This window comes from Cyprinodon tularosa, unplaced genomic scaffold (assembly GCF_016077235.1).
Source record: "Cyprinodon tularosa strain WSP-4 unplaced genomic scaffold, ASM1607723v1 ctg41, whole genome shotgun sequence".
In the NCBI taxonomy this organism is placed as follows: Eukaryota; Metazoa; Chordata; class Actinopteri; order Cyprinodontiformes; family Cyprinodontidae; genus Cyprinodon; species Cyprinodon tularosa.
In genome coordinates, this window is record NW_024039130.1 from 2,062,746 (window position 1) to 2,089,294 (window position 26,549).

At 38.4% G+C, this 26,549-nt stretch overlaps 1 protein-coding gene across 1 annotated transcript in view; it reads right to left on the reverse strand.

The window, feature by feature from the left end:
• drd2a (dopamine receptor D2a) overlaps nt 1-26,549 on the reverse strand; it is a 102,554-nt gene that overhangs the window by 33,977 nt on the left and 42,028 nt on the right. The window contains exon 2 of the mRNA XM_038298621.1: nt 17,994-18,304. Within this exon, the coding sequence (XP_038154549.1) occupies nt 17,994-18,272 (279 nt within the window). The 5' untranslated portion in view covers nt 18,273-18,304. The remainder of the gene's footprint in view (nt 1-17,993; nt 18,305-26,549) is intronic.

Sequence of the window (26,549 nt, forward strand, 5' to 3'; positions counted from 1 at the left end):
ATCTTTAAGCTTGGGGAAAAAAAGTCACGTTTTCCACTATCATAAAACGCAAGCTTTTAAGAATGTTTTTTCAACTCAGATTTACTTTTGTAAACAAAAAATTATAAAGCTTATTTAAGATGAGTCATTTTACATCCACTTTAATTTTTCTTTATTAGATTCAACCTGTGCTGAACAAAATGATCAGCAAAACTGATTAATTATCTGTCACTGACATGAAAGACCTTGAAAATCAAAGAGTTAAACAAAAGCAACAGGATCACTATGGTGCTTGGTTTTGGCTGTTGCCATTTTTTCATTAGGGTTCTAAAGTTAGAAAAGAAACACAAAATTACACAGATGATTAGAGTTTTATTTTTGTGGTGCTATAAATGAAATGATTATGCTTAGGATGTAGCTAAATAGAAATAAAAATCCCAAATGTTAATTAACTCCTTCTTCATTACCAGTCCATTCACATCTTGTGAAATAATCAATCTACAACATACATTACAGTCTGCATTTACAGATGGCTTTCTCTCATCAACAAGATTGAAACCTATTTATATCTATGCCAGAGTTGGTCGTCATGGTTTGGTCAAATGATGAACCTAACATCACCGGTGATGCTCTGACAGCTCAGATTACGCCCACCCCAGCTGGCACAAAATCCTACAGGATTCCTCCCACAGCTGTGTAAAGGGTAAATAGGTTGTGATTGTCACAGGGCAACTCTTTTCTCTCAGTATATGATTAATCTTTGTCTCATTGTTAGGTCTTTTTAAAATCAAGACCCATCTTTTAAAAGCTGTACGCAGCGGCTGGTGGCATTAAAACACAGAGAACACTCTGACCAAACTCTGACTACCTCATGCATCTCAGAGCCTCCTCTATTATCTGAAATTTCACAGCCTTTGCACTTGACATTTGCCTCCTCTGCATTTAAAAAAACCCACAATATCCTCTGCATGGATTCAGACTGTTGACTTTTTTGTTAGCACCTGGTATATTGCAAAATAACAAAAGCATATATATTCTCACACATTTATGCCAAATCTTCAACTTACGGCTGTTTAATCTTTTATCTTTAGGAGTGTTAGAGCACAAAGCTATTTGGACCATCACAGCTCCAGATGCAAAAAAAGCCTTGGTGTAGCATTCTTACAGAAAGCTAGAGTTTATTTATTAAACAGCTTTTTACTACCTAATTCCTTAAAAAAGCAATAATGATAAAAAAGAACAGATGTGATAACATTTTATTTTCAAAACTGAAAATATATATGGCTATATACAGTATGGTGCATTTTTTACATTTCATCTAAACAGCGTTGATATATTAAAGATGAGGTAATAATGGCTGCAAGCCTTTAGAAATGCACACTGCCATCACAATGAAATTAAGCATCCCAACATTTTATCTACAAGACAGATCTGCCTTACAGGCAATATATATTAGAATAGTGTTCATATAAACAAATGTTTTAGATAAAGAAGGATAAGATTGGAGAACTCAAACACCATAAAAAAGTTAATTAAAATCTGACAGTTTACATTATTCCTAATGTTGTAGGCAGAAAAACAATATTGTTTATGTATGAATATTTATTCTGCTCCATTTACATGTTATGACTCTAAATAAATATTGGCACCTAAGATAAATGTGTTATTACTGGACATACTAAGGACTAGAAAACTGAGCCAGAGATGGTTTTGAGCATTGAAAAGATTTATTAAACTTTAATACTTTAGATAACAGCATTCCATCAGCTACAGGAACAGAAACCACTTCTCAGGACTCTGGTGAAAAAACGTGAATCCTTTGTTTTAGTTCCTCAGAGTGCTCACAGTAGGCGAGACAGGCTTGCTCTCTTCACAGCAACAGTCACTGACAGAATGTGCAAACAGATCCAAAAATCTGGCTTAAATCGATAGTCAGAGAATGGACGTGTGCTCAGAACCTTCGAGGCAGATTTAGGCAAACTGATCCTAAGGGCTGAGACTAGAGGCAATAAGTAGTCAGTGATCAGAAACAGGGCCATCATCCAGAACATCAGAAACCTGATGAGGGAATCCATTAAGTGCAAGGTAAAATCCAGGAACAAAAGAAGACGTGATCAGGCATGACTACTATTAAACCTTCATGATGCCATTCCTTTCCTATATTTCTTATTTTTTGTTTCAATCTCATTCTTTCATCATTGTATTTCCTAATGCAATAATGTAATAACATATCCTCTGCAATTTGTTGTTTTTAGCTAGATGTTTGTTTTTTACACATTCAACTGTTTTAATTTCTTTACATAATATATAAAAAAATGTTTTGTTAAACCCAGTATGATCAAATCTTGATCAAGTCATGCTACTTTTGTCACTTCTATTCTCTTAGCATTCATTGATTTTTGTATACTGTAACATTTACTTTCAGTTTTATTTATTCTGTCTTCTTCAATTACCTCCTCTTTTTTTTTTCCAACTAGCATTTGCTGAGTTTGAATTCAGCGTCTGCGTCCTTCGAAGGCCAGATTCATCTGCTGATTACGTCATAGCGCAGCACCGTGGCCTGTTCGGATTGGAAGACTCCTCGTTATGTGGCCAACATATGCAGGCTTCTTTTTGCCCATTTTGAAGGACAGGTCCGGTGTATCCTACATAGCCTTGGATATCTCATTAATTATTGCGAGTCCAAGCAAGCCGGCTGCTCCATGCTCAGAGGACAAAGAGAAATAACACTGAACAGTGCAGTTTATTATATTACAAGTATGTGATCAGTTCCATCTGAAATAAATGAAAATCATTTTTTAAATGGTTATTGAGCCAGATATGCGGCAGGTAATGTTTGGTTTATCGAAAGGTTTATCTGTCCCTGTGTAAATGGATTTGGCTGAAATTTAAGCTCAGATTCCAATATCTGTGCAGTGTGCGGACTATAGATCTGATATTCTTGATGACATCACTGCTACTGAAACTCCCTAAAAATGTAATTATCACCCAGAGCAGTGGTGAGAAGTTCAGTATCCATTCTTTGTCAGATTTTTGTGTCAGCTGTAAGGGTTGCTAGGCAACAGAGCGTATGGGCGGTGAAAGCCTGAGAAAGCTGTACCTGTTTAAATCCACAACCAAATCTCTTCCGTCCTCCTTATTTTCATGGACCTCGAATGACCCACTTCAGGTAGACCGGGTCCTTGGAGGATGCAGCAGCTGAAATCGAAGACGGGCGCTAACTGGGTAATCCATGGAGACTTATAAGGCCAGAAGACAAGGTGAGCTGACTTATGTTGATTGTCAGTTGATGTAGTTGGCACAGGTTGAAAGAATGAGCACTCAAGGAGGGATGACCAGCGCAGATTGTTTTTTTTTTTCTTTCATTTTTTTTTTATATTGAATTTAATAATGCAGTGGTATAATCTCACATTGAAAATTCCATTAAGGAATCCTGTAACTTAGTAGATCACTTAAACAAAGAAAACAGCTAATGTGTACCCCACACATGCTGAAGGAGAACATGCAAACTCCATGCAGAAAGACCCAAGGCCAGGAATCAAACTCACAACCTTCTCACTGCAAGGCAGCAGTGCTACCCACTGTGCCACTGAGCAGCCCAGTCCTACAAATAAAAACAGTAAAAACAAATATTTAACAAGTTTAAAACATATGGAAAAGAGCAAGAGATCCGACAAAAATTATACATTTAAATCAGACAGGCTAAACTAAAGATCCTGCAATAAAATGCTCAGGGTTTTGTATTCAAAACACACATTTTCTAGATCTATAGCAAATACTGGTCTTGTAGTATCCAAGAGTCATTAAAAACTATTTATCACTTCAAATAAAACATACATAATGCATCTTTAACCAGGGGTTCCAATAATAGTGGAGGGTTGCGTATATGATTTTGATTTCTTTAAAACTAATGTGTTAATTATCTTTAATTGACATCATATATTTTAACTAACTTTTATGCATCTTACTCTACAATAAAGCTATACATGTAATATTTCAGGCTTTCTATGTTTTTTTTTCAATGGCCTTATTAAAATGGTTTTTTAAAGAGTAACCTGGATGATAATTTGTTACACTTTAGCTGCTGATATACACTATATTGCCAAAAGTATTTGCTCACCTGCCTTGACTCACATATGAGCTTAAGTGACATCCCGTTCCTAATCCATAGGGTTCAATATGACGTCGGTCCACCCTTTGCAGCTAGAACAGCTTCAACTCTTCTGGGAAGGCTGTCCACAAGGTTTAGGAGTGTGTTTATGGGAATTTTTGACCATTCTTCCAGAAGCGCATTTGTGAGGTCGCACACTGATGTTGGACGAGAAGGCCTGGCTCTCAGTCTCCGCTCTAATTCATCCCAAAGGTGTTCTATCGGGTTGAGGTCAGGACTCTGTGCAGGCCAGTCAAGTTCATCCACACCAGACTCTGTCATCCATGTCTTTATGGACCTTGCTTTGTGCACTGGTGCAAAGTCATGTTGGAAGAGGAAGGGGCCAGCTCCAAACTGTTCCCACAAAGTTGGGAGCATGGAATTGTCCAAAATGTCTTGGTATGCTGAAGCATTCAGAGTTCCTTTCACTGGAACTAAGGGGCCAAGCCCAGCTCCTGAAAAACAACCCCACAGCATAATCCCCCCTCCACCAAACTTTACACTTGGCACAATGCAGTCAGACAAGTACCGTTCTCCTGGCAACCGCCAAACCCAGACCCGTCCATCAGATTGCCAGATGGAGAAGCGCGATTCGTCACTCCAGAGAACGCGTCTCCACTGCTCTAGAGTCCAGTGGCGGCGTGCTTTACACCACCGCATCCGACGCTTTGCATTGCACTTGGTGATGTATGGCTTGGATGCAGCTGCTCGACCATGGAAACCCATTCCATGAAGCTCTCTGCGCACTGTTCTTGAGCTAATCTGAAGGCCACATGAAGTTTGGAGGTCTGTAGTGATTGACTCTGCAGAAAGTTGGCGACCTCTTCGCACTATGCGCGTCAGCATCCGCTGACCCCGCTCCGTCAGTTTACGTGGCCTACCACTTCGTGGCTGAGTTGCTGTCGTTCCCAAACACTTCCATTTTCTTATAATACAGCTGACAGTTGACTGTGGAATATTTAGGAGCGAGGAAATTTCACGACTGGATTTGTTGCACAGGTGGCATCCTATCACAGTTCCACGCTGGAATTCACTGAGCTCCTGAGAGCGACCCATTCTTTCACAAATGTTTGTAAAAACAGTCTGCATGCCTAGGTGCTTGAATTTATACACCTGTGGCCATGGAAGTGATTGGAACACCTGATTCCAATAATTTGGATGGGTGAGCAAATACTTTTGGCAATATAGTGTATAAATAGTAGCATCCTTTACAAAAACTTTACCCTCTACTATGGAATATAGGTTTACTGATTAGATACTGCCAATTTAATTGTACATTAGCAGTGCACTTATCATTTGAAAATGTTTGCCCAACTGCTTGTACAGAAAACCAGTTGGCAGAAAAAGGCATGTTAATGAGGCGTTAAAAGGAAATCTATTCAAAGCCTGCCATACTTATGATGTACGACAGGCTGCTTTTAAGCAAATAGTCGCTGTAGTTGTTGAAATTTAAACAAAAATTTAAAAACATTATTCAAATATCCATAAAGGAATAAAATTATATGTATGAAGGGTTTTTTTCATCTGAAAGGATACTTTGAGAACTGTTTAATAAAAAGGCAGTTCCTCACTTGAATAGAAATTGATTGCCAGGGTCTGAAGCCACAAACAGTCTTTTGGGGTTTGAGTTAAGATTCAGATGTTATAGCCCACTGCACATCCACTCCCTTTGTTGTCCACTTCAAACTTAGCCATATTGACTGCACATCAGATTTTGGCACACAAAAAAGGTTTTACCAGGCTCCACTACAATTATAAAAATCTAAAAACATTAATGTTTCAAAACAATAGTTGTTTGCAGTTATATAAATATTTTTTTCAAGGTACTAGTATGCCTTTTGATATTTGAGGAAAATGTTTTTGTTTTACAAAGTAGGCATATGGGGAAGATTAAGCAGTGCCACTTTCAAATGGATTGAATGGATTGTTTTACTAAATATGGTACATTTAGAAAAAGAAGCATATACATTTAGAAAAAGAAGCATATAGTTATGTTTTACAGAATAATTGTAAAATATATTTGAATTACACTGTCACAAGTACAAAGCAATGAAACTCACTCTCGGAATTTAACCCATCCCTTTGGGCAGCAGTGGGCAGTGGTGTCCGCAGAGCAGTATGTGGTTAAGGGTCTTGCTCAGGGAGCCAGAGTGGCAGTCTGTGGGAGTGGGGCTTGAACTCAGAACTTCTGGGATCCAAGCTCAATGCTCTAACCACACAACCACCACTTGCCATTGTGTGGCACCTGGGGAGCAGTGTGGGGTTAAGGGATTTGCTCAGGATCCCAGAGTGTAGGCTTTGGGGATGGAATCGAGTACTTGCAACCTTTTTAGAGCACGAGCACACTGCTTTATTTTTTTCTAGCCATTAACTGTTAAGCTTTCTCTGCTTTGTATTCCTGGCCATACACAATGTTCTTAATGTTTTTTGGTTTTTGATTTGATTTAATTTTTTTTATCACCGTACTCATACTCATCCACTTTTGCTTTATCTAAGACTGGTTCAATGGGGCAGCAGTCTCAGTCCAGACTTCCAGACTTTTCTCTTTCCAGATATCTCCTGCAGCTCTGCTGGGGAATGTTCAAAGTGCTCCCAGGTCAACTTGGAGACATAGTCCCTCCAGCGTATCATGATATGTTCTCTGGGCCTCTTCCTGGTGGGACGTGCCTGGAATATCTCCAGAGTGAGGCATCCTGGGGAAATTGGAAAAAGTTCTCTATCACCTTAGCTGACTCTTCCAGATGATAGAGAGAAATGGCTTTACTCCAAGCCTCTTCCTGATGACCCAGCTCCGCACCCCATCTCTAAGGGAGTGTCCGATCACTCTGCAGAGAAAGCTAATTTCAGCTGTTTGTATCAGGTTTCTTGTTTTTATGGTCATGTGACAGGTTGAGGGTAGGAATGTAAAATCAGTGTCTTTGTCTTTTTGCTCAGCTCTCTCTTCACAACAACATACTGGTTCGGAGTCTGTGTTATAGTAGCTGTAGCACTGATCTGTCTATAAATCTTCCACTCCATTCTTTCCTCACTTGTGGGAAGGACCCCAAAATATTTGAACTACTCCATTTGAAGCAGGGAACCCTGTTCAACCTGAAGGGGACAACCCACCTTTATCTGGTCAAGAACCATGGAGTCAGATTTGCGGGAGCTGATCCTCATCCCAGCAGCTTCGCAATTGGCTGCAAAGTATCTCAGTGCATACTTCAGGTCTTGGCATGAGGGAGCTTTCTTTCAAATGTTTTATTTTTTATCCTTTATTTAGGTAAACTTAATATGAAAACTATGCAACTTCTTAACTGAATTGGTTTCATTGTGGTTGGGATTAAGGCTAGACAATTAATTACATTTGCAATATTTTAGAAACAACATTTCTCACTCCAGCCCTTTAGGTGGCGGTAAAACACTTGAAGTGGGTTTGTCATCACACAGAAAGGTAGATATTTTTTTGGCAAGGACGAAGGTCCATGCAGGTAAGTAGTAGGCCCAATCCCAACCCAGCCCCTAAGCACTAACCCTGAGCACTAATCCCACATTTGCACATTTACACGGAGGGTCCCCCACATTAAGTGCCATCCCAAACCACATTGTGGGTAGGGCGAGTGGACTGTCCCACCCATGTTAATATAAAAGGATGTCAAGGTAAAAATAGGAGAATTATTAAATGAGCTTGTTAAAAAATCATAAGGAAGGCTTGCAAACGTAATTTAGGCTGATTCATTATAGATGGTAATTTTAGCATATAACAACCTCAATTGATGATTGACCTTCACAGGTCTGCTCAATCATGGACTGCAATCCGTTTCCGTACAGCACTCTTCACTCTATGCTTGAAGGACCCATATGTGCACCAGCTCTTATTTTGAAATCTAATGATTCTGCTTTTCTTTTCACGAGTCTGACTTCCTATTTGGTTCGTCCGATTTTTGGTCAATTATGCATTTTGCTCTGCAGTCCATTACGAATACACAATTCGTATATCTGATGGACAAAGGAGGGGAGCTGTGCATCATGCTGCACCGCAACAGTCATTAGCAATAACCACATTGAGTAGAAGAAGTTATATCTATTAGGAAGAAGAGGACACATAGATGTAGGAGTCTGTGTAGGGTAAGTGTTATGATTTCTCAGTGTTTGTGGGTGTTTGCCTGGTCTTCTCTGGAAGCTGCAGCTACCTGGAGGGTGGTACTGGGCTTATTACTTTCGCACATCTGAACTTCTATATTTGATCCCATGCTGAGGCATAGAAGAAGCTGGCTGCTGATCATTCCTCAACTTAGTGTCAATCCAAGTGATATACCTGGATTTTTCAACGTGTTTAGTCCCATTGCTTGATTGGCAATAATTTATCATCTCTGTGTTTCACTCCTAGAGCTATATTGGATATCCTTTATCTTGTTACAATATCATTGTCTCCCTTAAAGCTGTTTTAAGCTTTCATCAGGAATTGCTTCCCCTAATCTCAGCCAGGATCTCCTCTAATTTCAATCATCGGCCTGCCAGTCTTCCATCCAACACTCTGTTCGCATGTGAGACCACGCTCTCAAAAAAAACTAAAAACGCTTTTGGTTTTACTAGAAAACTTAAAAGTACAAGCAAAGGCTTGCAACAAACACTACCACCCCTTGTTTTGGGAAAATTGTAAATTTCTTAGCAAAAATATAAAACAGGACCTTAATTTAAAAATGGCTGCTTTCATCAGGTACTGCGCAGATTAGCATGATGAGATAAATTGTTTTCATCTGTTTAAAATTTCAGTGTTTAGAACTACATTACAGTAGTGATGTAAAAAGCATGACATTGTTCTCACCCTGAGCGATCTTAATAAGCATTCTATGACTGAAAGGCGACATAGCATGATTTGCTGTCACTTGTCATGTTGACATGGGTAAGCGTCTATGAAAAAACAAAGCTGAATAAATGAATGACTTTGAATGACTGCATTAATATTGTGTGAACATCTTATGCCATACCTGTAAAAATTAAGCCATAACTTGTATTAGTAATTTTTCCTTGAGTTGCGAAGTAAAAGCAAAGAAAACAGAATTTAAAAAAAGTAACGCTCTAAAAAATTTTTATATCACCGTAATAATAATAAACATAAGAGCAGGATAGGTTTATGGCCAGAGCCATCAATCTGCTCTATCAACCATCTCCCTCTCTCAAATTGAAATTCTAATTGCATATCAATCACAAATACTGACAGCAGTAAGCTATAACTCTTAAAAAAAAACCTATCTGCAGTAAGGTGTGGTACAACTGCAAGCACAGAAAATTCAAATCAGGATCTAAACCAAAATGTATGTGTATGAGGAGATAATGAACCTTTCATGCCCATAAGGTGCTGGAGCGAAAGATATTTCAAAAAGCAAACAAAAAAACACAGACTTGACCCAAGGGAAAACAGACAAAGCTCTAGTGGCAAGGTAGTCCTAGTAAGGTGAAACTGAAAAGCATGTCTGTACTGGAGTGACTAAAACAAATACAATGAAGGTTAAATTACACTTGCAAATTTTTTAGAATTGCTACACCGGTAATTAATACATGAAGAGGAATCTGTGAGATTATATACAGTGGGGCAAAAAAGTATTTAGTCAGCCACCAATAGTGCAAGTTCTCCCACTCAAAAAGATGAGAGAGGCCGGTAATTTTCATTATAGATATACCTCAACTATGAGAGACAAAATGAGAAAAAAAAAATCCAGAAAATCACATTGTCTGATTTTTAAAGAATTTATTTGCAAAATATGGTGGAAAATAAGTATTTGGTCAGTTACAAACAAGCAAGATTTCTGGCTCTCACAGACCTGTAACTTCTTCTGTAAGAGGCTCCTCTGTCCTCCACTCGTTACTTTCATTAATGGCACCTGTTTGAACCCGTTATCAGTATAAAAGACACCTGTCCACAACCTCAAACAGTCACACTCTAAAGTCCACCATGGCCAAAACTAGAGAGCTGTCAAAGGACACCCGAAACAAAATTATAGACCTGCACCAGGCTGGGAAGTCTGAATCTGCAATAGGTAAACAGTTTGGTGTGAAGAAATCAACTGTGGGATCAATTATTAGAAAATGGAAAACATACAAGACTACTGATAATCTTCCTCGATCTGGGGCTCCACGCAAGATCTCACCCCGTGGGGTCAAAATGATCACAAGAACGGTGAGTAAAAATCCCAGAACCACACGGGGGGACCTAGTGAATGACCTGCAGAGAGCTGGGACCAAAGTAACAAAGGCTACCATCAGTAACACACTATGCCGCCAGGGACTCAAATCCTGCAGGGCCAGACGTGTCCCCCTGCTTAAGCCAGTACATGTCAAGGCCCGTCTCAAGTTTGCTAGAGAGCATTTGGATGATCCAGACGATGACTGGGAGAATATCATATGTTCAGATGAAACCAAAATAGAACTTTTTGGTAAAAACTCTACTCGTCGTGTTTGGAGGAGAGAGAATGTTGAGTTGCATCCAAAGAACACCATACCTACACTGAAAAAAAAATAGAGGTTGACAGAACTTACATTTTCTAGGCAACGTGATGCATTTGGTTTTTTGAGTTTTCCTTACTTAAATTCACTGTGGTTGAGTTTACAAAGATTTTTGAGTTCTGCCAACTTAGGTTTTTGGAGTGTTACATAGAAATTTTGAGTTCTACCAACTTAGGTTTTTGAGTTTCACCTTTAAGTTCTGAGTTCTATCAACTTTGTTTTATGAGTTTGACATATAGATTTTGAGTTCTACAAACTCAGATTTTGTAGTGTTATCTGCAAGTTGAGTTCTATCAACTCAGTTTTTTTTAGTCCTACCAATCGTCTTCACTACCAATCATTCAACACACAAAAAATTATGTTAATACAACATTTTTATTGCTTCAAGCCAAACATTGCATCAATAGATACAGTATAAAACCATGTTCAACAACATAATCTTAACTGCACAGATCAAAGTAACCTGACACTGGACCAGAATGTTCTAGATTCGTAAGAGTGATGATGAGGGAAAAAACAGTAAGACATCATTTTAGTAAGAGGAAAACACACAGGTAATTTTTTGTGAAGTAAGTGTATTAACATATATGAAAAAATAACAGTTTTACAAATTTGGACGGCCTTCAGTTTGTTTTTTTCAATTGTAGTCTCTTTAAATTGGGTGCACCCTTTTAAAAAAAATAAAATGAAATAAAATGTTTTGTTTCCCAACGGAAAAAGAAAAAGGTTTTCCCTTTTTATCTCCGAGTTTTTCTTTTTAGTCCTACCACTCCGACAGGACGATGAATGCAAAAAAAGAAAGTCCTCTTCAGTCCAAATCCTTCTCTTCAGTCCAAATCCAGATGTTCACACGGTTGGCTCGCCATCTCCAATTAAGGAGAGAATCCAGAATCCAGGGTATCCAAAAAACCCAGCCTGCATAGCACAACAGGGCTTAGTTAAATCCATTCACTTCTTGTTCTTAACTGTACAGTTTATATCTCTCCAAGTATGATACATTTCAGTGTGTAATGTAACTTTTCTAACTCATTACGAATTAACTGCTGCATTACAGGGTTAACATATAAAATGTTAATGTCACTGTTTTTCTTGTAAAGCAAATAAAATCATGAAAGCAAAAAATCCACATGTAAATAATGTAAATAACAGTAAATACCCACATCGGATTAAGAAAGTAAAATAATGTAGTCTTGTAATATTCTGTGCCTGAGTGCAACAACACTGCACTACATAAAACAATTTAGAAATTTAATAAGTTATTACACTCAACTTAATGTCTCTTTTCATTTGTACAATGAAAATAACAGGCACACTCTTTTCTCTATGCATAAACACTCACCCGCACATGCGCGGCATAAACACGCACGCGCACACGCGCATTATAAACGCGCACGTGCGCTGCTTTTCCTTTCATCAGAACGTGAAAAACATGTGAACTCATGCTTCAACTCGGTGGCAATACACCACAAGGGAATGCTAACTCACGGAGCTAACCGCTAACTGTCTGTACTTTGCAGCACTCACCGGGAAAACTGGTAAGATCCCAGGGTCGTTCCTCCGTGGTTCTCCAGATGCATAAAATCACAATGTCCGCCAATCTTCTCAAACACGAGGGAAAAAGGCTGTGCCCTTGAAGAAAGGGATAGGAAACCCCGTACCGTAGTGGGCGTGTCCATGAACATAAGCAGTGCGCATGCCCATGAGTTTACAGTTGAGGGAACTCAAAAAATCTTGTATAGGCGATTTAAAACTCCTTGTTAAACCAACTTCTGAGAATTTGAGTTGGGCAAACGTGTATTTATTTGTTAGATGTCAAATTTATATTTCTGAGTCGGATTACAATACAATTGTGTGTTAGAACAACAATTGCCATTTACTTTTTTAACAGTGTACAGTGAAGCATGGGGGTGGAAACATCATGCTTTGGGGCTGTTTTTCTGCTACGGGACCAGGACGACTGATCTGTGTGAAGGAAAGAATGAATGGGGCCATGTATCGTCAAATTTTGAGTGAAAACCTCCTTCCATCAGCAAGGGCATTGAAGATGAAACGTGGCTGGGTCTTTCAGCATGACAATGATCCCAAACACACCGCCCGGGTAACGAAGGAGTGGCTTCGTAAGAAGCATTTCAAGGTCCTGGAGTGGCCTAGCCAGTCTCCAGATCTCAACCCCATAGAAAATCTTTGGAGGGAGTTGAAAGTCTGTGTTGCCCAGCGACAGCCCCAGAACATCACTGCTCTAGAGGAGATCTGCATGGAGGAATGGGCCAAAATACCAGCAACGGTGTGTGAAAACCTTGTGAAGACTTACAGAAAACGTTTGATCTCTGTCATTGCCAACAAAGGGTATATAACAAAGTATTGAGATGAACTTTTGTTATTGACCAAATACATATTTTCCACCATATTTTGCAAATAAATTCTTTAAAAATCAGACAATGTGATTTTCTGGATTTTTTTTTTCTCATTTTGTCTCTCATAGTTGAGGTATATCTATGATGGAAATTAACGGCCTCTTTCATCTTTTTAAGTGGGAGAACTTGCACTATTGGTGGCTGACTAAATACTTTTTTGCCCCACTGTATATATACAGAATGTGATTTTTACATTTAGACAAATCTAAACTGAAATAATGAAATTAATTTTATTTGCCCAAGAAGTCATACGAAAAGTGCACTGTGGCTATAGTATGTGTGCCTTGATAGATGTGAATTAACATTCTTTATAGGTGTATTTCCACTAATTCAGAGCAAGCATAATTTTCCTTCTGTGAGCTCCAAGAATCTGTCACACATGAAAAAAACAAAAGCTTTGGTAATTGATGCATATCCAGCATTAAATACAAAGAGCAAATTGAATGCCCTGCCCACCCACTGTGACTAGGTAATGCTGAAACATAATTAAAACAGTAAACTCTGTCACAGACATGGTCAGTGACATCAGAATTAAAAAATACAAATTATCTAAAAAAAAAAAACTATGAGAAAATTATATTTCAGTGACAGATGAACATATCGTTTTACAAATCCCTAAGCCAAAGTTTAATTAAAGTTTGTGATAGAAGAAATTTGTTGTGGGGAAGATAAATAAGAACATGCGGTCCTCTTTTATTTACACCATAAAATGATGAAACTAAGAGTCATTATTTCAGCTTCTACTGAATAACTGAATCACATCAGAATTATTTTTACCAGTAAAACTGCACCTAGTACAGCCCCTTATTTTATCACAAAGTTGAATTTTCTAAGGGGGGCTGTGTCAAAATCACATGAGCATCCCCATTGACAAGCATTTTATGGTCCAATTACATTTTGACAAACATTCACTACGTGGCTTGTAGAACAGTATTTCTAAAAAGAAATTTATACTGCTTACTGATTAAATCAATAAAAGCAAAGGTGGTTTATGTCTTTATCAAAGGACAAATACAAGATAACAATTTGTTTTCAGAATACTTCAGTTTAATTTTGTTTCAGTTTATTGATATTTACCCAATTTTCAACACGTTATCTCAAAGCAGTTTACAAAGACAATTCAATTAGATCAGATAACCAGATTGATAAAAAGTTTTCTATCCAAGGAAAACTAGCTGATTGCATTGAGTCATTGACTTGCAGGACACGCTCTTCCTGGATGAGCAGTAGATGTTCTCTAGCATTTTTTTATTGATTCTACAGCAGTCACTCACATCAAGCATGTACACAGCAACACTGGAAAGGAAAAACTCCCTTTAACAGGAAGAAATCTCCAGCTGGAATCACCCTCGTTCTCTGGGCACAGACTGAACTGTCAAACCACGTTAGTGACTCACGTGTTCATAATCATCCTCCATCAGACTATAAAGCCTCTCAAGGTGAAACATGAGTTCAGAGTGAATAATCATGACAGACAAGGAAGAAGTAACAGAGATACTTTGTGGACTAACCGTAACAGATAATAAAAATAATGAGAAAATTAGTTGGTTAATGAAGTGTCAAGGGCTCTGCTTTTAACCAGGTTTACCATTTTAAAACCTCCAAATCTGTAAATCACTGAATGCTTATTTCAAATCTTCAACTTGCTTTTTTTGCATGTAGTAAAAATCTATTTTCACAAAAATGTTTTTTGTTGTTTTTCTCCATTTGTGTTCACCTGAGTTTTACTACTTTACTCATGTTGTGTCACCATATTGTAAATGTAACTTAATAATTTCTAGATCCTTTGAAGCATTTCTTTTCTTTGCCAAAGAAATTGATAGCTGTAGTCCTTTTCTGAAAATCTGAATTTCAGAGTAGAAGTCGGATTGATGTTATGATTAACTTTGTAGAAAGAAATTTGCTTACGATGCTCTCAGGAGCTAAAATATGTAAATTATTGGATCTAGAGCTAGGGCTGCTCAGTGACAGTTATTAGCACTGTTGCATTGCAGAAACGGTCCTGGATTTCATCACTGGCCTAGGGTCTGTCAGCATTAAGTTAGCATGTTCTCCCTGTACATGTGTGGGTTATTTCCAGGTACTCTGGCTTCCTTTCAAAGTCCATAAACATGAGTTTTGGTTTGACTGTGACTCTAAATTCCTTTTAGTTGTGTGTGTGCATAGTTGTGTCACTCTGTAATTGACCGCCAAAGCATTGAATAATATCTTGTTAGCAGCAAAACAGAAAATTTTGGAAGTCTAGTATGAGGTTGTTTTAGATCCTACATTTCTTGTTTAGTCAACTGGTAGCGTTAGATAAGTATTTATCTACACCTGTCTTAGAGACCAGCATTGAAACATGTTGCCTTTTAATGCTTGTTTTTTATTTCCTTATTTCTCACTTCTTGAGCAAGTGTAAACATATGTTTGAAATGTTGGGGTAAAAATGGCAACTCTGACCTACTGCACGAATAACAGTCTTTAGGTTTACACATATTTAATTTCAAATAAGCTCTCCCTTATCTCCCGACACATGCTCCAGCCCTCTAAGTTTCAATAAATTGGCACAACAAGGTTTTCATAATCCTGCCTGTACAGAAACAAAACTGGCCCAAAAGAGACAGAAATCTTGATGATTTAATTAGCATGAAGCCAAACTCTAGCTGTTACTGGTATTGCATGCATATTCCAAAGTAATTTCTACTTTCAACGCTGCAACATGCATCCTTAAACAAACACAGATAGTTTCTAAAACGTGTACAGTTAAATAACTTTACACAATTAAATACTTCATACTGTGTCTTTGCTATGCAATGAAAACACAATGTACAATTGCGAACATGTTACACTGTCATTTGTGCTTTGAAATGTGTTTGACAACAAATCAGTTGTTTAGGCTGGGGTTATTTTCCATTTTTATTCAGCTTTCAAATAATAATCTTATTACTTTTACAAAAGTGAAAATTTTTGATAAAAAAAAACATAATGAAAAGTGCTGTCCTGCATTGATGCTGATAATAAACACTCCAAGGTGTATAACAGCTGTTCTTGTGGATTAAGGAGAACAATGAGGATGTGATGTGTGGGTTCTTAAAGCAGATCGCATCACTGTAAAAGCTAGTAGTACCTAGTACATGTTAGGCACAACGGGAATAAGATTAAATAAATTATCCCTTTCAGGATTTTCCGAAGTGGACCATTTTTGCTGTAGTATTTGTCTGTAGTTGCAGCACTGATTTTTTTAAGCAGCATGGAGGTTCATACTTCTTATCAATTCTAAGTCAGATGCAAATTAAAATACCCACTCTGCATCCTCCTGGATTTTTGGAGTCTTTTCTTGTATATGGGTTATTTTAGGCTATTTGAATCATGATCAATTTTCTTATGTAATTTTTTTGAATAAGTTTCAGGACAGAATTGTAGCTGCTTTAAGCTGAAACCATAATCTTCCTCCTTTGTTCAGTAATGGCTTTTCCTTTCTAACAAGGATGGCTTCTTTCACTCCCTTTCAATCTACCTGTACTCTCTGTCCAAAATATGAACATTTTGGTTTTCAAAGGTGTACTTTGTTTTCGAGGTGCAAGTGTATACCAGAATTTTGCTGAGACCTACTGGCTCTCCATTCCAGGAGATTTAAGCAGAGAAATACATAATTGTGGGATGTGGTAAAACCATTCTGGACTAGAACACATGTTTATGTGTGAAATAAGTTGGTTCTTTTTATTCAATACATCTGGTGCTTTCAGAACCAGTAGTAACGTTAAATATAATTTAAGTGATTTACAGGAAGTTGAACTCTTCCAACATGTTTTTAGTTTGAACATTATCATTTGAGCTTGTAAAGGCACACGGATCTGTATTTATCATGATTGTCATGTTGCAGTAAGTTTGCCTGTGTAGAACAACACTATTATAAGAAATTATGCCTCACTCACTTTTTTAACACAATATTATTTTTGAAACAACTGCATTGTCCAAGCTTAAATTTAGAGGGAAACTTCAAGCACTACATCCACAACAGAGACATTGTAGGAGGATAGGTTTCAACCCAGGTACTCAATTTTTTATGGAAATGTTTTAACTATAGAAATGTTCCTGGGTTGTGATAAAAGGTTCCTGTTATTAAAACCTGCCTGACTCAAATATAAAAAATGCACAGGGTGATAATTCTCTGTTCCAAATTGTCTTTCTTCTAATCACACAATATTTTCTGCAGTCTAAAAATATCAATTGATCAGAGTAGACAGACACAATAGATAGAAATTTCAAACAAGACAACTGCCCTCTAATCATCAATTAGACACGATTAATGCAAGAGTTATATTCTTTGTGGGCTTTCAGGAATCTAAAAAAAAAAGATTGCAATTGAGCTACACTGGATCGAAAGCAACGTGGAAGATTTATTCATAAACTACTGACCTAAAAAAAAAAAATGGCTGGTCTGACATTTTGCTGTTGTCACATATCTGCTAAATCACTGGCCTCTGACCACTGTAGGGCTTCTGTTTACAAGACTGATTTGAACATGTTAACCTTCACTTTTGTTTTACCCTGTCCCTGTGACCTGGTGATACAGTGTCTGCATGCAGTTTGGTTTACTGGAATCTCTACCACCAGTATTTTAGAAAAACAAGATTTAAAATGAAAATGATCTGCTTCGACATGTTTTTTAGATCCTATTGTAAATACTGTCTTATAGACTCAGTATATCTTCTTTGGTTTCTTTCTTATGTTTTTTTCAGCTCTGTGCTGCAAATGAAAGAAGTCATTTCATGGTTATTGCTCAGTTGCAGATTTCTTGGTTATCTACCAATTAATCTTCTTTATCTTTAGTAGATTTACAATAAAACAAAGACAAAGAGGGCTAAGAATGTACAGACATTAGCACAGTATTTCAAGTTTTATATTTCATTAGAAAGAAATGTGGGGGAAATTTCTCTTGTATTTGTGTGTTTTATGTTTGTGCATTTCTACCATCCTACCTCTAGGTAGACTACCCAGGGCATTACAAGTGTGGCCACCAGAAGATCAGCAACAGCCAGGCTGACAATCAAGTAGTTGGTAGTGGTCTGTAGAGCCTTCTCTCTGGACACAGCAATGCACACCAGCACATTGCCGAAGACAATGACGAAGATGAGCAGAGTGAGAAGCATGGCATAGTAGTTGTAATGGTGGCTGTGTTCTGGCTTTGTTTCGTTGAAGTGCCATGTTCCATTATCGTAGAAACTGTCATTGTAGGCATATTGGGTAAACACATCCATTAGCTGTGAGTGATGGAGGCCAGGAAGTGGCCCTGCAAGACAGGGAAAACAGTTGTTCAAGGTTAAATTCAATTATTGTTTGCAAACAGAAATAAAGTCTAAAGATAATCTGTAATCCATCAGTGATTGCTGACTAGAAGGAGCCAGTCTATTGATCTATTAACCCCTGCTAAACTCAGTCATGGTTCATGTCTTTATTTCAAATGTTCTGTGGCGAAGATAAAAATCCAACCCTGATTTAAACAAACAAAATAAAAACAAAAAAATATAATATTAGGTGATTTAAATGTTGGTTTCAGTGAAAGCTTGCATTCCTCAGACAAAATGTGACCTGAAGAGATACTGGTTATTTTACTTTATGGAGGACCAATTCTGATATGATTAAGAATAAAAGATAAGATTTACCATGTTATCTTAAAATAGCGACAAAAGTAGCTAGATACTGTACATACGTTATTGTGAGAATTATTCAATTATTGATTAAATTAAAAAAACTCTTTGTTTTTTCTAATAGGAAAAAATGTTTTTTTACTTTATGCATAAATGGGATAGGATTTTCTTTTCATTTTAATATGTTTTTATTTTTTTTTTTTTTATCTGAATATTAAATTAAATATTAACCTCAATGATTTATTCTCTTTCTGCCCTACAATTTATTTGAGCATTTTAATGTGGGTTCTTTACACATAGCATGAAGCCAGTAGAAATGCCAAGGTTCTGTAAGTAATGAAAAAATGTAAATAAATGTCCCCAGTTACTACACTGATGAGGCATAACATTAAGAAAAGGGTTCCCTAAATTTAAACACGATCTTAATGGTAGTGTATGCATCATTTGTGAATTTTCATGTACAGCTGGATCAACCAAGAACTTTCTTCTTGTTCAAGGAAAGTATGTCTTGTTTTTGAGTATTCACACTTCACAAGGAGCTCAGTTGTGGAACTAATAGAAAGCCTTGTAACAATTTAGAATACATTTCACAAAATTAGATTTTTTACTAGAGAACATCTTGTCGATCTGAAAAGTGTGGATATCTTTCATTCTCAATAGAGCAGCACAAATTCAGTCGGTAAACTGGCGTGTGCAGCTCTATCTTGGGGAGATCTTTTCTGCTGATTCTTTTCTACGGATTTGTCCCTAAGTGAAAAACACGGTGGTTCACTTAGGGAACTTATCACTTAAAAAAAATAAATAAATTAGGGACAACTTCCTCAAGGTGATAATGAGCTGACGCCAGCCGAGGCCTAGGAGGAGGCTAGTGTGAAAGAATATACAGAGCCGAAGTCAAATCAGAACCAGGTTTGCAGACCAGAAGATTAGAAAGACTAAGAGGAACCGAAGGAGAATCCAAGCCGAGGTCAGTAGCATAGTCCAAGTTTAGTAAACCAGCAGAATCCAGGAAATCAGTCCAAAATAAAAATGACAGAGCAGATTAGGGCAAGGTAAAAACTCAGATATACAAAGGCATTAAAAGGGTCAGAATCACAGAGCAATTACTTGATCTCTAGAGTTACTCTCACCAATTTGGTGCCGATGGTAGGCAGATACAGCATAAATAGTAGCAGGACTTAGAAGGATGTGGCAAGGCATACTGTATGGGCGATCACAGTCTACAATACAACCTCCCCCCTGGTGGGTGCAGCTGATGCTGACTACTTGAATGGGCTAAACAAATTCTTTGGAAGGTTTAAAGCACTAAACAGCACTCCAGATGTTAAAGCCATTCCACATCAGGGAGAGGAGGCCCTCTGCCTTGACACAGCTGATGTGTGGAAGACTGAAGAGAGTCAACCCATGAAAGCCCCAGGTTCCAATAACATACACTATATTGCCAAAAGTATTTGCTCACCTGCCTTGACTCACATATGAGCTTAAGTGACATCCCGTTCCTAATCCATAGGGTTCAATATGACGTCGGTCCACCCTTTGCAGCTAGAACAGCTTCAACTCTTCTGGGAAGGCTGTCCACAAGGTTTAGGAGTGTGTTTATGGGAATTTTTGACCATTCTTCCAGAAGCGCATTTGTGAGGTCGCACACTGATGTTGGACGAGAAGGCCTGGCTCTCAGTCTCCGCTCTAATTCATCCCAAAGGTGTTCTATCGGGTTGAGGTCAGGACTCTGTGCAGGCCAGTCAAGTTCATCCACACCAGACTCTGTCATCCATGTCTTTATGGACCTTGCTTTGTGCACTGGTGCACAGTCATGTTGGAAGAGGAAGGGGCCAGCTCCAAACTGTTCCCACAAAGTTGGGAGCATGGAATTGTCCAAAATGTCTTGGTATGCTGAAGCATTCAGAGTTCCTTTCACTGGAACTAAGGGGCCAAGCCCAGCTCCTGAAAAACAACCCCACACCATAATCCCCCCTCCAACAAACTTTACACTTGGCACAATGCAGTCAGACAAGTACCGTTCTCCTGGCAACCGCCAAACCCAGACCCGTCCATCAGATTGCCAGATGGAGAAGCGCGATTCGTCACTCCAGAGAACGCGTCTCCACTGCTCTAGAGTCCAGTGGCGGCGTGCTTTACACCACCGCATCCGACGCTTTGCATTGCACTTGGTGATGTATGGCTTGGATGCAGCTGCTCGACCATGGAAACCCATTCCATGAAGCTCTCTGCGCACTGTTCTTGAGCTAATCTGAAGGCCACATGAAGTTTGGAGGTCTGTAGTGATTGACTCTGCAGAAAGTTGGCGACCTCTTCGCACTATGCGCGTCAGCATCCGCTGACCCCGCTCCGTCAGTTTACGTGGCCTACCACTTCGTGGCTGAGTTGCTGTCGTTCCCAAACACTTCCATTTTCTTATAATACAGCTGACAGTTGACTGTGGAATATTTAGGAGCGAGGAAATTTCACGACTGGATTTGTTGCACAGGTGGCATCCTATCACAGTTCCACGCTGGAATTCACTGAGCTCCTGAGAGCGACCCATTCTTTCACAAATGTTTGTAAAAACAGTCTGCATGCCTAGGTGCTTGAATTTATACACCTGTGGCCATGGAAGTGATTGGAACACCTGATTCCAATAATTTGGATGGGTGAGCAAATACTTTTGGCAATATAGTGTACCTGGGTGGGCATACAAGTAGTGTGCAGGTCAGCTGGCTGGTGTCCTCAGACATTTTTAATACCTGGAAGGAACAATCCATTGTGCCAGCATGCTTTAAGTCTGCCACCACCATTCCGGTCCCAAAGAAGCCTCAGGTCACCTGATTCAATGATAACCGTCCTGTTGTACTGACTCCTATCATGATTGATTGCCTTCAAAGCTGGTTAAAGAACACATGATCTCCAGTCTCCCCCTAACATTTAACCCATCCCAGTTTGCTTACTGACAGACCACTCCACGGAAGAAGCCATCTCCTCTGCTCTTCCCCTGAGCCTAGCACACCTGGAGGAGAAGAACACCCATGTCAAGATGCTGATCCTGGACTTCAGCTCAGCTTTCAACACCATCATCCCATAGCATTTGATAGACAAACTGGAACAGCTGGGCTGTTAGACTTCCTCACAAACAGATGTCAGTCAGTCCTGATCAGACAGAAATCTCTGATGTCATCACCCTAAGCACAGGCTCCCCTCAGGGCTGCATCCTGAGCCCCCTGCTGTTCACTCTGATGACTTAAGACTGCATCCCCAGGCTCACCACCAATCACATCGTGAAGTTTGCAGACGACACCACAGCAGTGGGCCTCATCAGAGACCACAACGACCACGACTACAGAGAGGAGGTGAAGCAACTGGATGGCTCATGCAAAACTAACAGCCTGATCCTTAACATGCAGAAGATGAATTAGCCATGCTTCACTGTTCATGAACAGCTCAGCTGTAGAGGTGGTCAGCAGCACCAAATTGGGGGTGCACAGAACAGGCAGCATTACCTGGACTGAAAACTCCACCTTATTAGTCAAAAAGGCAAAAAAGTATTTCCTGTGGAGGATGAAGAGAGCCCACCTGCCCACACACATCCTCAAGACCTTCTGCAGAAGCACCATAGAAAGCATTCTGACCAGCTGTCTCACTGTGTGGTGTGGAGGCTGCAGTGTTTTAGACTGGAAGAAAGTGGGAAGAGTAATGAGAGCAGCAGAGGGGGTCATTGGGGCTCCTCTTCCCGCCATAAAAGACATTTCATCCCAGCACTGCTTGTCTCAAGCCTGTAACATCATTATGACCCCTCACATCCCCACCATGGACTGTTCTTCCTGCTGCCTTCTGGGAAGAGGCTTCGCAGCTTTCGATGCAGGTCCAGCAGATTCTGCAACATTTTCTTCACCATTGCTATCAGACTGCTGAACTGTTGAACAAAAATCTCGAAATCATTCCAAACTTCCATATTAAAGCATTTTTTGCACCATGTTTTTTCCCCCACACTGTTTACATTTGATCACTGAGTGTAAAACCCAGAGCCTTTCCTTGTGAAATCAAATATGATCTAGTTCCTGAAGGGGAACAAATTGTTGAAAGAAAACACAGAGAAATGCTAGGCAGCCCCGTCTACATCATACTTGTACTAGGCCTGATATAAGCTGGATTGTGAGCAAACTGTCACAACATGTCTGATCCCAGAGAGAAACATATGACAGCTTTAAAACATGCATACAAATACTTACAAGGGACTAAGAATTATGAGTTGTGGTTGTTGATTGATGTGTGTTTTTGATTGAACATATCAAATACAACCCATCATTTTATTAAAGACTTTATTAATAAACTGTCTGATATATATATTTTTTTTGGCAGGGAAGAATTTTGAATTGAAAGTCATTTATGCAGCACAGCAGCTGATACTGTTTGTTTATCAAGTGAGCTTCCACATGTTTAGTAAGTGTGAGTGTTTAGTAAGTTGTGGCATTAATGGTAGGATTAGAACTGCCCAAAGAAAATAAGGAAAAAAATAGGCTTTTCAATATTTTTTTTTTAAACATGTTTAATTTTGTATTGTAATTAAAAATAAAAGAAGTGTTCTCCATTTTTCTATATTATTTTATTAAACTAAAAATAAATCCATTTGTTCTTATACTTATCGTTAGCTTCAATTTGAGTCACAAATGAAAATCGAAAAAACAATTGCCTTTCTTTCTCGACATCTCTGGGTTGTAATGTAAAATTATTTATACTTGCTCACATGATAAAGTAGGCCCAACTTGCTTTATTGCAACACTTTCATTACATCCTCAGTCCATCACTGATCTTTGGTCCAGGCTGGTTCACTACCTCTATTTCCTGTTTATTATAGCCAAGCATGATGTATAGGCTACATGTTATAATAATAATTTTGCTTTTCCCTAATGAAAACACTCCAATGGATGGAGACATACTTAATTTTATTTTTGTCTGTTTCATATTTCAAAAGTTTGCTCAATATTCGCACAACATTTGGATCGAAACATTGCTGTAGCTTTAGTTCTAGTTTGAATTGTGCTTTTAAACAGAGGCAAAGGCATGTCTAGAAAATTCTGACAAAAGTCTAAATAAGGATTTGATCAAATACAATGCTATATTTATTGTGGCCAGGTCTGGTCTTTTATCAGCACTCCATAGGGAATATCTCAAGGCAATTAAATGCTCAAAGGTTCTAGTACTTACAGCTCACATTGCAGGTTTATATCGCTTTATGTCTCTTCTGTTTATTCAGGATTTCTGCTGCCCTCCTGGTATTTTGCAACTGAATTAATCTAAATGCCTTTGTATGGTTGAGGACTGATATTTGAAAATATTTCTGTTACAAAGCACAGCTCACTGGCTTGTTGGAGGGCCTTATATTTGCAAAGACACAAGGTTTCCTGGCAGATCACAGCAATTTAATGACATTGTCAATACTTGTCACTATCCCTATTGGTAGTTTTAACGCTGAGGCCAATCGGTTTATATTGACTAACTGCTCAGCTCATATAAATTATTTTCTGGAGAATGTTTTTTTTTTTCTTTCATTTATGGTCCATGTGCACAATAAATCATCATCAGTACATCTTACAAAATAATGCCGAAGCAATCATTCATCACTTGTTCTCAATAAGCACTAAACAACAAACAACATAGTCAGATAAATAATTTGAAACTGTTTTAGATACATAAGTTTATCAGTAATTGGTTGATTAGGCATACTAGGATTAGCCACCCTTATTAAAAACACAGTTATAGGAACCATAGAAAATTAATAATATTGCCAAGTTAACATGTTAACATTGGGAAACATTTAAAGTAGTCATGAGGGGACACGTTATTTCATATGAGGCATCGCAAAGAAAAATTAGAAACTCGAGACTGAAGGAGATTAATGACAAGATATCGGAATTAGAAATACGGTATAAAAAAAATATGAATAGTTTTACACTGCAAGAAATTCTTACTCTTAAATATGAATACAATACTATTTTGACAAAGCAAGTAAGTTACCAAATTTCTCAGTTACGAGTGCGTTATTTTGAGCTTGGAGACAAGCCACATACTCTCCTATCTCGACAACTAAGAGGCCAACAGAACAGTAGAGCAATACACAAAATTAGGTCCAATACAGGTGAAATTATTACTACTCCAAAATCTATAAACAAATGTTTCACAGAGTTTTACAAGGAATTATACAGAACAAAAGCACAGGGGAACATAGATTCCTGGCTAGAGGGAGTCCCCATCCCAATGCTTGAGAGTCCTACTCGAAAGGTCTTAAACCAACCACTGACCATGAAAGAGATCTCTGATTCTGTTAAATCGTTCGCCTCTGGGAAAGCCCCAGGTCCAGATGGGTTTGGAGCTGAATTTTATAACAAGTTTGTTGGACAAATATCTCCACTCTTGCATAGGATGCTGCTTCACTCAATGGCTACAAAAACGCTTCCGCCCAGTTTATATGATGCAAACATTGCCCTTATACTCAAACCAGATAGAGACGACACAAACCCTGCATCATATCGCCCTATATCTATGTTGAATCTAGACTGTAAGATTTTTACAAAAATTCTGGCCAACAGACTAAATTCTTGTATTGAATCAATTATACACAAAGATCAAACAGGGTTTATCCCTAACAGACATTCTTTTTTTAATACAAGAAGAGTGCTAAACATCACATATCACAAATTTCCAGCAACGTCAAAACAAACTATACTATATTTAGATGCCGAAAAGGCGTTTGATCAAGTTGAATGGGGGTTTATGTTCAAGGTTCTTGAAAGATTTGGGTTGGGGGAACCCTTTATTTCCTGGGTACACTTAGTTTATATGTACCCGACTGCCTCAGTTGTCACCAATCAAGATAGATCTACTCAATTTTTATTGGAAAGAGGCACACGGCAGGGGTGCCCACTCTCGCCATTGTTATTTGCCCTTGCCATCGAACCCCTAGCCATCAGTATCCGAGAAAACCCAGATATTAAACCCATAACAATTGGAGGAGTTGATCATAAAATATCGTTATACGCTGATGATATTGCCATTTTCTTATCGGATCCTGAGCTCTCAATCCCTACACTATTGGATGTAATAAATGGTTTTGGTGCCGTCTCTGGCTACACTATAAACTGGCAAAAGAGTGATCTCATGATTCTCTCAGCAGATTTAGATCCCGCGTTTCTATCCTCAATTCAGTTCAACATTTCAGATAAAGTTAAATATCTAGGTATCAGAATAACAAAAAATCCAAATTCTCTTTTTCAGTATAATTTTACTGCTAGATTAAACTCCTTAAAAGAGAATATAGAAAAATGGAGAATACTGCCTCTGTCACTTATTGGTCGGATTAATACAATTAAAATGGTTTCCCTCCCGAGATTTACTTATTTATTTCAGAACATTCCAATATATCTCCCAAAAAAATTCTTCAAGCTGATTGATTCGGTTATCCCTCCATTTATCTGGGGCTACAAATCACATAGAATATCAAAAACACATCTTCAACAGCCAAAGAAGTGTGGTGGTTTGGGCCTACCATGTTTCCTACATTATTACTGGGCTGCCAATGCCAGAGTGTTGATATACTGGCAGATGACTCCAGATTTAGCTACTTCAGAAAATGTCCCATCTTGGCTAACAATAGAACATAGCTCAGTTTCAAAATCATCTCTTCAGGCACTTCTTTTTGCATCACCAAGACCCCGGACCTCTACACGAGGAGAACATTTTATCATACAGCAATGTGAGAAAATTTGGTTACAGATTCGAAAATATTGCCAACTTCCTAATCTGTCCATTCATGCTCCAATATGGCATAATCATGCATTTCCTCCGTCGTTTACAGATGCTGTTTTTAGAGAATGGTCCAGTAAAGGTATAGTGTCA